Consider the following 17,141-nt stretch of genomic DNA (forward strand, 5'->3'; position numbering starts at 1 on the left):
CTTGTTTTAGAAAATAAAGACTAAGCACTCTTCCCTTCATCTGCCATGTTCTTTTCTTTCTCATAAGTGTCTTCATAGTTTTTTCCCTTAAATCGTTAGTTACGATGGTTACTAGCTGAGCCCTGTTAATTCATTTTCTCTAATCTCTTTGTTCTTCCCAAGAGTTAGTAACAACAGCCTCTCTCTTTTCTTTTCACTTTCTTTAATCCCTTGTTACTAATTATTTTTCTAAACATGCTCCTGGAGTCATAAAGTTTCTCAAGAAGTTCAGAAATATTTGATAATACCTTAAATCTGTTTTTAAAAATTTCCTTTGTAGTGCCATCCCTTCTAGAACCCTTAATCCCATCGCTCCATCCTTTACTGCTGGCTCCTTAGACTAGAGGCACAGTGCTGTTGGCATTGGTAATTCCTTAGGTTTCTTGGTAGTACTGATCTCCTATTTCATAAACCTTTGTCTCAGAATTTCATTTATTCTTGTGGGTGGGGTGCAGCCTCAATAGCTTTCTAAGGACATGCATGAGAAGGACTTTGAAATCTTGTGTATTTGAAAATGTCCGTATTCTATTCTCATGCAAGATTCGTAGTTGGGCTGGCTATAAAAGTCTAAGTCAGTTATTTTTCCTCATGTTTAAGGGCCCTGTTTCATTGTTTCAGTTTTTATTGTTTTACAGCTGTTGAAGTGCACTGTGATTTGGATGGTAAATTCTTTGTGACTTTTTCTTTAGTTTTCTTTCTTTATCCCTAAGGCTCTTAAGTGTCATTGTGTACCTTGTATGGGTCTGTCTGTTCACTTGTTGCACTGGGCATTTGTGGGTGCCTTCAATCTAGAACTTGATGGCCTGCCTTCAACTTTGGACAGTTTTTGGCCTTTACAAAAACTTTCTTCACTTTCATGTTGTTTGGAACTTAAAATAGTCGGATGGGCCCTGCCTGGTGCAATCATTTAATTTTTCTTCTCCCTCTTCTCCTGTTGTTAATCCTGATGTTTTGCTCCTGGAAGACTTCCTCAACTTGATCTTTCAAGCTCACTTATTGAATGTTTTGTTTCTTCTATTAACAAGTTTAATAGTTTCATTTGCCAAGAAAGAGGGAACTACTTCTTTGTAAATATCCTGGTTTTGTCTTGTGAATACAACGTTTTTTTCTCAGATGATGTCAGTTATAATTGTCTTGGACTTTTCATCTGTTACGTGCGTTGTTTTTCTCTTCAGTTCTTTTTTCCGCTTCTACTTTTAGTCTCATGGTTTTACTTAAAAGGAATGTCCCACGTATCTGATGTCTTTTGTTATCTGTTCATACCCAAAGGTGGTATTGAAATGGATCTGTCAAGGCTCTGTGGGTGGAGCTCTTTGGCCGACTTCACTAGACATGGGCTGGGTGGTCAGTTTAGGTTTCATTACCTCTAGGTCTTCTCTTGAGTTCATCTGGGTTTCCAAACATAAACTTTCTGTACTCCTGGGAGATAGAAGGCAGTCAGCTTTAGGAATATAAAGGGGAAAACAGGGCAAGTTAGCAAGAAGATTTTGAGTTCGTCCCTCTGGTTCAGTGAGGTGCTTCCTCTCTCTTTCAGCTAAGATTGGCGTGCCTGAAGTCAGAGTTTCTCTGGGTCACCCTTAGCCACATAGTAAGCCTCTGGTCTTAGGTTGTGGTGGAGGAGTGGTGGGACTGTGCGTATGCAGTAGAGGAGGTGATCTGAGGTCCCAGTTATTCCTTATGCAGACTTTCAAGTGAATTCTTGGCTTTCAGTCATAGGCTCACCTCCATATTCTATGAACTGCAGAATAAGGGTGAGACATAGTAGCAGAAAGTATGAATGCACAACGGAAGACGAAAGAGATAACTCCCTGCACGTGCGCATGGCAGAGCGGGTCCCAGAGCAGTCACAAATGCCTCTGGGACGTGAGTGCTGCTTCTCAGTGTGCTGTAAGGCCATGTGGTCAGATGAGAGAACCAGATTACGCGGGCATGGAGAGATTAAGCACGTCTTTCTAAGGGGATCCCTGCGAGCTAAAAGCAAAACACACTACCAAAAAAAAAAAACACCCCAGACTGGTGGGAGTGTGTGAAATGCCGAGGCAGGCTGCTTGGTGGAGGTTTCTAGCGGCAGGAGGAAGGAGCAGCTGTCCCGGGAGAGGCTGGAGGTGATGTACAGAGCAGCACTTCACTTGGGTGCTGAGAGAGGTTTGTAAGCAAGCCAAGGCTCAGGCAGGGCATGAACTTGTGTATTAAGCAGTGAGCAAATTTTATTAAAAGAAACTGAAATAGAAGGAAGTTGCACGGTGGCTAGTGTTGTGGCTTATGTCTGTGGGGGCTGTGGCACCTGCCTGAGAGATGGCAGCTCCGGGCTCACTGAAGGACAGGATGCAGTCAGCTGCTTGTTGTCTTGTGACATTTTTAATAAAGATTCATTACTGTGTAAGTGAACTGCAAAGTGGATATATTTAAAATGTACTATTTTGTATATATTGACATATGTATAATCCATAAAACTATCACCACAGTCAAGATACTGAATATATTCCAACACTCCAAACTTCCTCGTGGCCCCTTGTATTTCATTCTCTCCTGGTCCTGACCACCTCCAACTCAGCCACTGGTCTGTTTTCTATCAGTCTAGGTTAGTTTGCATTTTCTGCACTTTTTTTTATCAGTGAAATCACAGAGCATGTCCTTTTTTTGTTTGGTCTGGCTTCTTTAAATCAAGGTATGACAAGTCCCCTGCATATAAATGAGTTCTTTCTGAGAGTGCATTTGTTTAAGTCCAGCAGTTAAGCCCCGGGTGCTCAACTGACACAATTGGCTATATAGTACTGTGCTGTAATAGGTTTATAATACTTTTAACACAATTAATACATAAACAAAGAAAAGACCCTTTTAGACTTTAAGTAGAGTACCTTAAAAAGTACCGTAGTACAGAACGGCAGCTCTACCACTGTTTCGCCTTGCTTCACTCTGTTATTTTCACTTTTGTTCCATTGTTATTGCTCGTCACTTCTTCGTAGTACCCACTACATCGCTGCTGCTTTTACACTTGCTTCCATACATCATGGGTTTAAAGATAGTGTCCTCTATACAGTCCTACACAGACAAGTACACAAAAGAACAACCAGTTATAGAGGATGAGTGCACGTTCACTGACAGCGTATGCCAGTCACGTGAACTATTATAACTTAACGTGATTAGTTAGATATGAATGCATGTTTGCAGCTTTGAAAGTTTGTGAATTGAGGGTTTTGATGTAGGGGACTTTATTTAATCATTTTGAAATTCATGTGTTATATGAATCACTAGTTCATTTCTTTTTAGTGTGAGGGTTTTAGATGATAGGGACACAACAATGGTTTGTCTTATCCGTTCATCTTTTTGTGAACATTTAGGTTTTCAGTTTGGGGCTATTAAGTCTTAGTGTGGACACACAGCATTTGTGTCTTTCTGGTAAATACTTTATGACTTTTGAGTGGCTGGATCAGAGAGTAGGTATATGTTAATTTTTAAAGAAGCTGCCAGAATTTTATATTTCCGCTGGCAGTGTCGCAGAGTTTTGTTTGCACCAGATTGTCACCAAGGCTTGCTATGGCTAGTCTTCTCCTTAGGCATTCTAATAGCTGTGTAGCAGTGTCTCACTGGGGCTCTCATTTTCCCCTAATGAGTAATGGTGAGCATCTTTTCAACATCTGTTTGCCATCCATAGATCTTTGGTGAAATGTCTGTTTAAATCTTTTGTTAATTTTTTAAAAACTGGGTTGCTTATTGAGTTTGCAGAATTTCACATATATTCCCCTTATAAGTTCTTTTATCTGATAAATGATTTTTAAGTATTTTCTCTCAATCCATGGTTTGTGATTCATTCTCTTAACAGTCTCTTTGAAAGAGCAGACAGACTTGTTAGTTTTGGTGACGTCCAGTTTTTTTGTTTTTCCCTAGATCATGCTTGCAGTCTAAAAAATGTATCTAAGTAATACTTGCCAACCCAAAGACAGCAGGACTTTCGTCTATGGTTTCTTCTAAAAGTTTTACAGTTTAGATTTCACATTTTTGTGATCTGTTTTGAGTTAACTTTGGATATTGTGTCAAGTATGGATCAAGGCTCACTTTTTGCATGTATTTGTTCCAGCACTGTTGGTTCAAAACACTGCTTCCTGTTCATTGAATTGTCTTTGTAGTTTGTCAAAAATCAGTTTTCCATATATTTGTCTTTCTATTTATGAACCATCTATTTTTTCCATTGATCTATTTATCTTCATGTCGTCCTATTGATAAATTGTCTTCATTTACTGTAGCCTTGTAATAAGTCTTAATTAGTTAGCAGCAGCTCTCTGAATCCATTGTTTTGGCTATTCTAGGATCTTTGCACTTACATATGAATTTTAGAATCAGCTTTTACAAAAAGCCTGCTGAGATTTTGATTGGAATTTTGCTAAATGGATCAATTTAGGGCTAAGTGACATCTTCACAATATTTAGTTTTCTGACCTATGAACATGGCCTGTCTATATATATCTTTTAAAATTTCTCTCAGGATGATTGTAGTTTTCAAGGAAAAGGTCTTTGCATCTTTCGTCAGATTTATCCTTAGGCATCTTACGGTTTTTTTATGCTATTGTAAATGGGAAGTGAAATCTCAAAAATACTGATAGTTACTAATTTTTTTTTTTAGTTGCTCCTTTCTTTTGTACTTTGATCTGGTATCCTACACTTTTGCTGCTAAGCTCACTTATTCTAGTATTTTTTTGTATATTCCGGGCTTCCCTGATAAGCTCAGTTGGTAAAGAATCCACCCTCAATGCAGGAGACCCTGGTTCAACTCCTGGGTCGGGAGGATCCCTTGGAGAAGGGATAGGCTACCCACTCCAGTATTCTTGGGCTTTCCTGGTGGCTCAGCTGGTAAAGAATCCGCCTGCAATGCAGGAGACCTGGGTTCAATCCCTGGGTTGGGAAGATCCCCTGGAGAAGGGAAAGGCTACCCACTTCAGTATTCTGGCCTGGAGAATTCCATGGACTGTATGGTCCATGGAGTTACAAAGAGTCAGACATGACTAAGCAACGTTCACTTCACTTTATTTATTCCTCAGTGTTTTACATAGATGGTCATGTCATAAAACAGATATACTTGTTTCTATCCAAGCCAAATTGTTGCCTGATGGCAGTGGCCAGAACCTGCAAACCTTCTATTGTTCTTGATATTAAGGGGGAAGTGTTCAGCCTTTCACCATTAAGGAGCCTTTTTATGTGGTGGTTTAGTTGTGAAATCGTGTCCGCTCTTGCGACCCCATGGACTGTAGCCTGCCAGGCTCTTTAGTCTGTGGGATTCTCCAGGCAAGAATACTGGAGTGGGTTGCCATTTCCTTCTCTAAGCTTTTTTTGTAGACGTCTTTAGTAAGACTGATGATGTTTCCTCCTGTTTCCAATTTACTGAGTTTTGATCAGGAATGGATGTCATATGTTTTTCTTTGTATTTTGAGATTATCATATGGTTTTTCTATTTTAGTATATGTGGTAAGTTACACTGATATTTGAATGTTAAGCCAACCTTTCATTCCTGGGATAAATCTCACTTGGTAATGATGTATTCCTTTTACATATGGTTGTACTGAATTTGCTAAAACATTTAGACCTATTGGTTCTGTGTTCATAAAGGGTGTTGGTCTTTAGTTTCTTACTTTGTAATGTCTGTATCTGGTTTGGGTATTAGGTTTCATAGTTATGCTGGTTTCATAGACTGTTAGGATGTGGCTCTCTCTTCTATTATTTTGAAAGAATTTGTGAAGAATTGTTGTTCTTCAAATACTTGGTAGAATTAGATAATGAAACTTTCTGAGCCTTGACTTTCTTTGTGGGTAGGTTTTGTTTGTCTTTCTGTCATTCTTTTAACATGTGTATTTATTTTTAAAGTGCACTTGTTGTAGGAAACATAATTGGGTCTTTTGTGACCCCTTTAAACACGAGGAGAAACTTGCTCACGTGCCCATCAAAGTATTTCCCCTTAATTTTTATTGCTCAGTGTGTCTAGTGTGTGTGCTTAAACTGATCATTGGGCAGATGGGATTAATGGAATTGGCACAGTTGGCTCAGCCCAGCACATCCCTCTCAAGGTAGAGTCTCCAGATGGCAGTATCAGCATTACTTGGGAGCTTGTTAGACGTTGAGATTCTTTGATCTCACTCCAGACCTACTGAATCAGGTAGGTTGGAGCTGCCTGCAATGATCAGGTGTTAGCAATTTGTGTTTTAACAAATCCTCAGATTTTGATACGTCAAAGATTGAAAACAACTGGCCTAGACTAATGTTTACCTAGGGGTATAGAGAGAGCTTTGTGGTAATAGTTTAGGGGTCTGACAGCAAGGAATGGTGAAAGGCAAAGATCCACATAGCTTGCTAATCATCTTGCCGTAGCAGGCCAAGGTGGGACTCAGGAATAAGAATTTGGAACTAACCAATATACTGTCAATGAAGCCAGGACTGTGGGCCACAGTCTAAGGGAAGAATAATATATAAGGAGTACTATTAAATTGATTAAAAGAGGTATTTTAGAACCTTCCTGTCAAACAGGAGTCAGCAAACCGTGTCCCATGGGCATATTGGACCTACTGCCTGGTTTAAAATCTAGCTGATCAGCTTAGATTTTTACATTTTTAAATGATTGGGAAAAATCAAAAGAATACTGTTTCGTGACATGTAAAAATTATGGGGAATTCAGCATTCCGTATCTATAAATAAAGTTTATAGGAACACAGCCATACTTGTTATTTATCATCTGTGATATTTTGGGGTTGCAGAGGCAGAATTAAGTAGTTACAACAGAAACTGTGGCCCCAAAGCCTATATATTTACTAGCTGGTCTTTTATAGAAAAAAGCTTGCCAACCGTGAACTATAAGGGAAATTTGCTAAATAGTACATTCCTCAACCATCCGAGATAAATTACTCTGATAGGTGGTGGACCAGACTGTAACATAAAAGAATGAATAACAAAGTATGTTATTTCAGGAATACCACCGCATTAGAATTATGGTAACTTTGCTTGAAAGAGTTTTACTTTAATGACATTTGTAATTAGAATACAGCTTTATATAGCAAGGTCAATTACTGGAGCCTGTGATTGTAATTTTCTTTCTTCCTTTTTTTAGTCAACTGCTGGTTAAGCCTGAAGAGAAAGCTTTTTGTATTGCCCTGTCACTGGAAAATATTCTAAAATGTACCTTTGAACAGTACATCCAGGAGAGAAAAATCCATGTTATGACTTGTAATGCCTCTGGGGTGGTTATCCTGCCCACTTCTGTGTAATAGTGTGCTGGCATGAGCTCTTCCCAAAACAGATTTTTGAAAGTGGTCAGGTTTTAATTGAGAAGTAAGGACCTATCAAATTTAGCATAGATCTGAGACAGGGGACATACCTGATATATTTAAGGGTTGAGGGAATCAACGCATAGCTGACTTTCATTTGCTTTTAGACTTATTTTTTAATGCAAATCAAATTCGCCTAGTTTGCCACATCATGTTTCTATGCATTAGCCCAAGGTCACAGAAAATGCTGTCATCAAAGAGACGCGTTGGAAATGTTCATTTCCAGAAATACAAGTGAGCTGGTCAAATCCTCATGGTGGCCCCTTCGAGGTCAGTTCAGTAACAAAAGCCTCAGATCTCTGACCCGCTGAGACAATGTTCCGTAGTTTTTTGAAGTCCTCATTGCCACCAAGCTACAGAAGGTGTCATCTTCTACTCGGGGATGTTTGTCTGTTAAAAATAACTTTGGTATTTTGAAATAATTAAATGTTAAGTTATAGAAACTGTTAAATACATGTTGTTTTCTCAAGTAGAAGAGAGGTAATCTCGATACAGCTATATAATCCCTATAATGTAGATTTCTTTTTTTAAGGTTGTACGTTGGCTCTTCAAAGACATTCCCGTCATCAGAGAAATCCCTGAGCCCTTTGCAGTGGTGTAGACATGTCCTAGATAACCCGACTCCGGAGATGGAAGCGGCAAGGCGTTCCCTGTGCTTTAGACTGGAGCAAGGTAACCGCGACCCGTCTACTCACCTTCTCAAACTCCTGCCACTGTCCACTGGGTCTTGTTGCTGGTTTTGGAGTAGACACTTAACTGAAGCACCTTACCCTGAGGGGGGGTGTTGCATGCAATTCACTGCACATGTTTACACAAGAGGGTTTCTCAGTGTAGAGTATATTTAGTTCTGTGCTTGTTTTCAGCTCCTTTGAGTGTTGTAGGAATACATAGTTTTCTATTTTTTTCTTGGTTTACAAACATACCACTAAATAAAATGGATCAGTCTTACATTCTCTTCAGATGGTTATAAGATTGTGTGGCTGAATTCCAAGATAGCAAACTGGGGTTCCACTGGGATCTGGGCACAGACCTTCTGAGTTCCCTAAATGTTTACTTGGATGTGTAACTGGAAGTCCTAACCTTTATAAACTATGAGATAGTCTCATATTCTATGTAACATTAATTATGGAGCCCAACATACATTAAAAAAAAATCAGGACAGTTGTAGCAGGGAAAGAAAAAGCAAAAGGACTGAGCAGTACTCAGCTCTTGGCTGTTTTGATAAAGGGGGCTAGTACTTACGGCTGTGATTACTGAGACTTTTGCTTGTTTCCTATGCCCTTGGTATCTGTTTCATTATTGAGGAACACTTTATTCCATGGATCACTCATGTCCAGATCACACTGGAGGTTGAAAACGGGGTTAAGCGTTAATCTTAACCCTCCAGATGAAAGAATCAGTGTAGTTGGGAGTAGGGCCAAGAGAATCTACATTGACAAGGTCACCAGTGCAATTCCTAAGCACGTTGAGGTTTGAGAACACGGCCTATGAAACTCTTGAAGGGTAACAAATGTTTATAAAATGTGGACATGATAAGACAGCATTTCTCGAGCTCTTAATTCAGACAGTCAGAACATTAAGTTCTTGACATCTTTCATTGTGTTCTAACTGTGCTTATCTGAGGCAGTGACTCCACTCACTTTTAGGGGTGAGAAACGGGACGGTTAGAGAAGTTTAAAGTATTAATGAGGACACAGTGGTCCTTGGAAGCAGAGTCAGGGCCTGGGTCTCCCTGACACGAAGACTGGTCTTAAGTAGTATTCCATACTGCTTTACTGGCGTAGTTAGCAGAAAATGGGGACAGACATCCCTTTTAAGTGTATCATGCTTAGTCATGTCCTACTGTTCGTGATTCCATGAAATGTAGCCCGCTAGGGCTCCTCTGTCCATGGGGTTCTCCAGGCAAGAATACTGGAGTGGGTTGCTGTTTCCTCATCCAGGGGATCTTTTCAAATCAGGGATTGAACCCGAGTCTCCTGCATTGGCAGGTAGATTCTTTACCACTGAGCCACCTATGGGGAAGGCCAAATTAGAAATCAGCAAGTTTTACTAGCATTTTAACTAAAATGAAATAAGTGATGTAGTAATAGAAAGTTTGAAGAGTGGAGTAGGAACAAAGGATTTCAGTTCAGTCGCTCAGTTGTGTCTGACTCTTTGTGACCCCATGGACTGCAGCATGCCAGGCTTCCCTGTCCATCACAAACTTTTGGAGCTTACTCAAACTCATGTCCATCGAGTCGGTGATGCCATCCAACCATCTCATCCTCTGTCGTCCCCTCTCCTCCTGCCTTCAATGTTTCCCTGCATCAGGGTTTTTTCCAGTGATTCAGTTCTTCGCATCAGGTGGCCAAAGTATTGGAGTTTCAGCTTCAGCATCAGTCCTTCCAGTGACTATTCAGGACTGATTTCCTTTAGTATTGACTGGTTGGATCTCCTTGCAGTCCAAGGGACTCTCAAGAGTCTTCTCCAACACCACAGTTCAAAGGCATCAATTCTTTGGCACTCAGCTTTCTTTATAGTCCAACTCTTACATCCGTACATGACTACTGGAAAAACCATAGCTTTGACTAAATGGACCTTTGTTGGCCAAGTCGTGTCTCTGTCCAGTACTCTTGCCTGGAAAATCTCATGGACAGAGGAGCCTGATAGGCTGCAGTCCATGAGGTCACTAGGAGTCGGACATGACTGAGCAACTTCACTTTCACTTTTCACTTTCATGCATTGGAGAAAGAAATGGCAACCCACTCCAGTGTTGTTCTTGCCTGGAGATTCCCAGGGTTGGGTGAGCCTGGTAGGAGGCCATCTGTGGGGTTGCACAGAGTCAGACACGACTGAAGTGACTTAGCAGTAGCATCCGGTTGGTCATAGCTTTTCTTCCAAGGAGCAAGCGTTTTTTAATTTTATGGCTGCAGTCACCATCTGCAGTGATTTTGGAGAAGAAAATAAAATCTGTTACTGTTTCCATTGTTTCCCCATTTGAGTGATGGGACCGGATGCCATGATCTTGGTTTTCTGAATGTTGAGCTTTAAGCCAACTTTTTCACTCTCCTCTTTCACTTTCATCAAGTGGCTCTTTAGTTCTTCTTTGCCTTCTGCTATAAGGGTGGTGTCATCTGCATATCTGAGGTTATTGATATTTCTCCCGGCAATCTTGATTCCAGCTTGTGCTTCATTCAGCCCAGCATTTCGCATGATGTACTCTGCATATGAGTTAAATAAGCAGAGTGACAGTATATAGCTTTGACGTACTCCTTTCCTGATTTGCTTCCTGACCTTCATACAGATTTCTCAGGAGGCAGGTCAGGTGGTCTGGTATTCCCATCCCTTTCAGAATTTTCCACAGTTTCTTGTGATCTACACAGTCAAAGGCTTTGGCATAGTCAATAAAGCAGAAGTAGATGCTTTTCTGGAACTGTCTTGCTTTTTTGATGATCCAGTGGATGTTGGCAATTTGATGTCTGGTTCCTTTGCCTTTTCTAAATCCAGCTTGAACATCTGGAAGTTCATGGTTCATGTACTATTGAAGCCTGGCTTGGAGAATTTTGAGCATTACTTTACTAGTGTGTGAGGTGAGTGCAATTGTGCCGTAGTTTGAATATTCTTTGGCATTGCTTTGCTTTGGGATTGGAATGAAAACCGATCTTTTCCAGTCCTGTGGCCACTGCTGAGTTTTCCAAATTTGCTGGCATATTGAGTGTAGCACTTTCACAGCATTGTCTTTTAGGATTTGAAGTAGCTCCACTGGAATTCCATCACCTCCACTAGCTTTATTCATAGTGATGCTTCCTAAGGCCCACTTGACTTCACATTCCAGGATGTCTGGCTCTAGGTGAGTGATCATACCTTCATGATTATCTGGGTTGTGAAGATCTTTTTTATCTATTTCTTCTGTGTATTTTTGCTACCTCTTCTTAATATCTTCTGCTTCTGTTAGGTCCATACCATTTCTGTCCTTTATTGAGCCCATCTTTGCATGAAATGTTCCCTTGGTATCTCTAATTTTCTTGAAGAGATCTCTAGTCTTTCCCATTCTGTTGTTTTCCTCTATTTCTTTTCATTGATCACTGAGAAAGGCTTTCTTATCTTGCCTTGCTCTTCTTTGAAATTTGTATTCAAATAGATATATCTTTCCTTTCCCCCTTTCTTTCACTTCTCCTTTTCTCAGCTGTTTGTAAGGCCTCCTCAGACAACCATTTTGGCTTTTTGCATTTCTTTTTCTTAGGGTTAAAACTTTGGTGACAGATGCATGTGTAAGAGGATGGCCAAGACTCTGCTCTTGATTCTGGTCCCATTTCCCTGAATGGCCCTAAGCAGATCAGCAAACTCCCTGGGCTTTTCTCTTTTAAGGGTTGTATCCTTAAGTTTCCTTATTCAGACACCTCTGATTCAAGGACTTCTTTTGTGTATGTTTTCATCTATGCATTTGGCTCAGTTTCATTTGAAATAAAAATAAAATTCAGTTAGAATCCTATAAGTCAAGGATCAACAATATGAAAGAGATCAGACAGGAAATATTTTAGGCTTTGTGGGCCATCCAATTCTGCCATCCCTAGAAAACAGCTGTATATACAAACATTGATGGACAAGGCTGTGGACAGAGAATTGAGTTTCCATGGGATTGTTTTTTCATGTGTCAATAAATACACTGTTTTTTAAATTTTTGCTTTTTACCATTTTTAATGGTTAAAAATATTCATAGTTGGTGGTATTATAAAAAGAGGCAGGATGGATTTGGGCCACCCACGTCATAGGTTTGCCGACCCCTGCTTTAGTTCACTTGCACACAAGGTGATTTAACACAATGTAACATATTGTAGCTGAAAAATAATCCTGATCGGTTATTTTTGAGACTTTAGATTTATTATCTAGTTTTTCATCTAGTTTTTTACTCTAGATATTTTATCTAGATATTATCTAAATTTTATCTAGTGCCTTATTATTATCTAGTTTTCGTTTCATTGGCAAGGGGCTCAGGCAGAATTGTGAGGTCAGGAGGACATGAATTACAGTCTAATTCATAGTGTAATTTAACTTTCATATGAAAGTGTTCGAGCAGGGAACTAGCTTTTCAAATCCAAAATTAGTCCTTTACTAAATTTGTATATAAATCTAAATCCTCTTTTGCTGTGACATTAAATGCTCTTGTTCCAAAGATCCATGATCCATAATCCCATTATGAGAGAAGAAGAAATGGATTAGAATAGGTGGTCCAAAGGATGAAAACAATTTTTGAAGCTTAATATGTTATATAGCACAATACGCCTATAGTTTAGTGAGTAATAGTCCTCTAGACGTAATAAGGAAAATAGCAAGTTCCCACCCCATTGTCCCATGCCCATTTTATTACCCAGATGCAATTTCTTAAAAGCTTTTCTGGTTTTGTTGTCTACCCACTTTTTAAATTCCATGATTTTATGGCTATTGCCTGAGTTATCCAATTTAGTCCTTATCGGTTGGCTTTCTACTTTGAGTGGTGACGGTTTCATTTTTAACTCCCACCTCTCACCCTCCCCAGCTATTTTCTTTTCTCGACATATTCTCCCATGTAGCTTTTACCAATCTTAGGATACATGAATACTGATTATGATAGCAAGAGTCATATCTAAGCCATGCAGTATTTTATCATTGTTTCTTTTTTGTTTTATTTAACTTTGTTTTTCCTAGAGTTAGTGCCCTTTGTAATTAATTTATCCTCTGACTCTCCAAATGAAACCTTCCCAGTGCGGTTAGATGTGGACGCCCACCAAGGGTTTACATGAGGTTTAGCTCTTCTCCGGGTAGCGGCCTCCGTTTTCCCCGCAGCCTTACCTGTTCTCCGTAGGCTTGTGTGCATCTATCATGGTGGGACTTCCTTTGCCCTCATCCTGGGAATTCCGCATCGTGTCTTCTGCATCATATTGCTAATAGTGGAGGCTCCCTTTTCCTTAACTTCCCTAGTTCAGTGAAGTGTACTCTGCTGTTGGCTTTTGTGGGGAGCAGGAGAGGATAGAGGATATGTGGGGGGTAAACGCTGAAAATGTCATATGTCTGAAAATGACTCTGTTGGACCTGGCTTTTACACTTGATTGTTCTTTGGGCTGCATTTAGGTTTCTTGGTTAGAAACCATTTCCAGCAGTTGAGAAGGTAGTGTCACATTATGTTTTAGCTTGAGGATTGCTGTCGAAGTCCTATACCGTTCTCATTTTTGATCTCTCTGCTTAAAGTACACTGGATATTTAAAATCTTTTCTTCCTGGTATTTTGAAATTGCTTTTTTTCTTTTTTTTTTTGGGTGCTAGACAGTGGGCACTTCTAATCTGGGCAAAATTTCATGTGTTGCTTCTTTGTAATCACCCCTCCCCTCCAGTTTTCTCTGTTGTTTCTTTCTAGCTACTCCTTTAGTCAGATGCTGAATTTCCTAGACTGGTGTTCAGATTTTATATTTTTGTCCTTTTTTTTTTTACTCTTGATTTTTTTTTGCAGGGTGTATTCTGCTTTCTTGGAAGATTTAAAAAGCGCATCTGCTAAACTCTTGCCACGTATTTATTATGGACCTGCTATGTGTTGGGCACCGTTGTAGGTGATGGGGATCCAGAAGTGCCCATAACGTATTTGAAGTCTGTCCTCATGGAGTTTACAAGCTAGTTCACAGACAGTCTCTTGATCCCCCTGTCTTTTCGTAAGGCACGCTTGTTTGTGTGAAGTATTGTAAACCTAGCAGCTTTGTGTTTCAGGTTTAGTGATGAAACCTGTCTTTGATAAAGCAGGAGAGGAGCAGCTGCATGAGCCAGAAAGGGAGCCCAAGGGTTTTGGTGCTTTTCCCATACACTTTGCCTCAGTCATCTTGTGTCTGCTACCACAGACTCCCTGTGGGTAGGGTAGGGTAGAATGCCGTACCCTCTGGGACCTGTACCTTCAGTTTCAGAGCTTTTCCAGGCCCTTGTTCACTTATCCTCCACTGTGGACCGTCAGAATGTTGAAACCCAACTGGGTCCATCACCTAATGTTTGTCTGGTTTTTAAACTTCTAAATAAAATGATTCTTCTTGGTCTGATAATATTTCCTCTCCTATTTTCCATTTGGATTTAGACTTGGGTTAGTTGCAGTTTTATGGTGGTTTTGTAAGAGAATAGAGAAGAAATCATAATTAATCCTCCATACTGAAGAATTCTTATTGGAGTAATTATAGCTAATCGTTACAGCTAATTAACTGGCATCAGAAATTACAGTTTTAACTTAAACTTTATAAAATAGCATGCATGGTCAAATGGAGTAGTGTATGCCATGTATTCTAGAAGTCTCAAGTAATTCAGTCATAAAGTGTTTTTCTTTTTGTTTAGACTTCTTTCTCTCTCTTGAACCATCAGCATCTTCACGTAACAAACATCACTGACCATCTTCTTTGAGACCAGGGTTGTATCTAAATTGCCCAAGGACAGGACTCTGTTCTGTTGGTCTTACCAACTGTAGAAGGGAACCTGGCATGTAATAGACACTGTTCATGGTTGAATGAAGGGATGTGTGGAAGAGTTGCTGGTCCAGCGGGTGTAGCGCTTCCCAGTGCGGCAGCCCTACCTAACTCCGTAGTCAGGCCTGTCGTGCTTTTCTAGTGTCTTGCCTATAAGTGGGGCCGTCTAACAGATTTCACAGGGCCGTAAGAGAGACTTCAGGAAATGTTGAATGGGAACTTAGTTTGAAAAATGGGAACTGCTGTGTAAATGTATGGACACATTCCTAATATGTAGTTCTTTCTTTAGAGAGTGAAACAAAAAATACAGGGAATCCTGTTGGTTTGGCTATTGATAGACAGTGAATAATTTTTTTTTTTTTTTCTCCTTTGGGAGTGAGACTGTTTTCTCTACCTATAAATAAAGATACTTGGTACAGCTAGGGGTCTCAAATGGAAGTTTTACAAGTATAGTTTATTCAGTAATAGTAGGAAATTCAAGAGGCCTCTTTATCCCTTTTCTTAGATCTCTATTCCATTTCTGACACACTTGTCTTCATTCTTGCCCACTTCCCCCACCCCTTAGAATATAAACAACACATACTCATAGAACTTTCATGGGTAGCATTAACTCACATGATATCCTAAATTGGAATATGGCTAATCTAGAGTCTTTTGTTAAGTCTTATGTCATGAGACTGGGACGTTAAATAACCAAGTAACGATCAAAAAGTCTATCTAAGTAATATGAAACACCCAATAATGTGGCTCAGTTAATTTGGGGCCAGTTAATAAAAGCTTACCTTGCCTTAAGATTCTTGAATGTCCACAGCTATTGAATCAGGACAGGTCACACTTGAGGAGCATGGGTATAATTTTCACCAACAGTGTCACCCTGCACACCTAGCCATCTTGGGTCATGTTTCCCTGTGACTGTCTCTCATTTCCCCTGGGAAGATGTCCTAAGCAAATGTGAAGAGGGAAGAGATATTGCTTCTTTATAGAGTTTTTCCTCTTATCTTCATATGACATCAGTTCCCATTCTTGTCTTAGTCGTTATGATGGAGTGTTTCTAAGTTTAGCCAGTGAAGAAGGACGTTGTCAGCTAACCCAGTGCTCTGAAGGTGGCCTTTTTCATTAGCAAAAGCCACACAAATTGAACGTTAAGAACCTTATCGAGTGTCTGTCTCCCGGAGCCTGTCCAGTTTCTCCTTGCGTGGCCTGAGATGCTATCTCCATCAGCTTGTGTTTCCAGTCTTGAGGTGCTCTGTCGGATTTGGAAGACAAAATTAAAACTGAGTCCGTACAGTTCATTTTAGGTAAGCTTCGTAAAGGGTTCCCTTTCTTGTTGGAGAAGTAATCTGGAATCACACTAAAATGTTTCTATGGAGACAGGGTCTCTTGACATTTGCTGTTATCTCTGTGTGCTGGAAATCGAAGCTGCATCATCACGGCCACGTGCTTCCATCACAGCCTCGCTCTGCTTCGGGACTCGGGATAGCTCCAGTGTGTGTGCCTCATTATTGGGAAGGATGTTGAGTACGGGAAGTAACACACTAATAGGGACTGTGTTCCCATGAAATACAGTTTCCATCCCTTTATATCCAGCAACATGGATATGTCATTTGCCACACATTCCTAAGCAATCGCCCTTGCTTTTATTTTGCCAAATTATGCGTGTGTTTCTGTTTGGTTTAGTTTTGTTTTGCATTTCTACCATGATTAGAAATAGGCTTATTTATTAAAATAAGCAATAACTTACATGACAGTACATAACACTTGTTATAGTGAAGACATAATTGATATGCTATTTTGTTATCTACCCTAATGAGAAAAAACAAAACAGATTCTCCCAAAGCAGTTGTTGACTGCCTTTCACGCAGCTCTTGATGACTGATTGCACTTGTCTTCATGGCAAGAGAATTTTCTTTTGGTAGGTGCTCATACTTGTCTCTTGGGGCCTCTGTGTGTTTAGCCCCTCTTTTGTGTCTAACTCTTTGCGACCCTGTGGACTGTGGCCCGCCATGCTCTTCTGCCCATGGGGTCTCCCAGGCAAGAATACTGGCGTGGGTTGCCATTTCCTCCTTCAGGGGATCTTCCCTGCCTCAGATCGAACCTGCATCTCTTGCATGGCAGACAGATTCTTTACCCACTGAGCCACCAGGAAAGCCCTGGGACCGCTTATGAGACAGCCAATTTCTGGAAGAATTTGTAGACCCCTTTCCTGAGACACTAGGCCTTGATCAGAGATGATTCAGGCGCTGAATCATGAACTAAATATATGGAGCACTTGCTCGGTGCAGGCACAGTGCCGAGGGCTAGTGGGATGAGCTCTCCGCCTGGCCTTTGGAGATGTGATCCTGTACAAGG

The 17,141-nt window shown here is 40.3% G+C and overlaps 1 protein-coding gene across 3 annotated transcripts in view; it reads left to right on the forward strand.

The window, feature by feature from the left end:
* Nucleotides 1–17,141, forward strand: part of SLAIN1 (SLAIN motif family member 1) — a 51,010-nt gene that overhangs the window by 6,668 nt on the left and 27,201 nt on the right. For all 3 annotated transcript variants that reach the window (XM_068984619.1, XM_068984620.1, XM_068984621.1), the window contains one exon: nt 7,878–8,017. In XM_068984619.1, the coding sequence (XP_068840720.1) occupies nt 7,878–8,017 (140 nt within the window). The remainder of the gene's footprint in view (nt 1–7,877; nt 8,018–17,141) is intronic.

The sequence above is a fragment of the Capricornis sumatraensis genome, chromosome 12, assembly GCF_032405125.1.
Source record: "Capricornis sumatraensis isolate serow.1 chromosome 12, serow.2, whole genome shotgun sequence".
Taxonomy (NCBI): domain Eukaryota; kingdom Metazoa; phylum Chordata; class Mammalia; order Artiodactyla; family Bovidae; genus Capricornis; species Capricornis sumatraensis.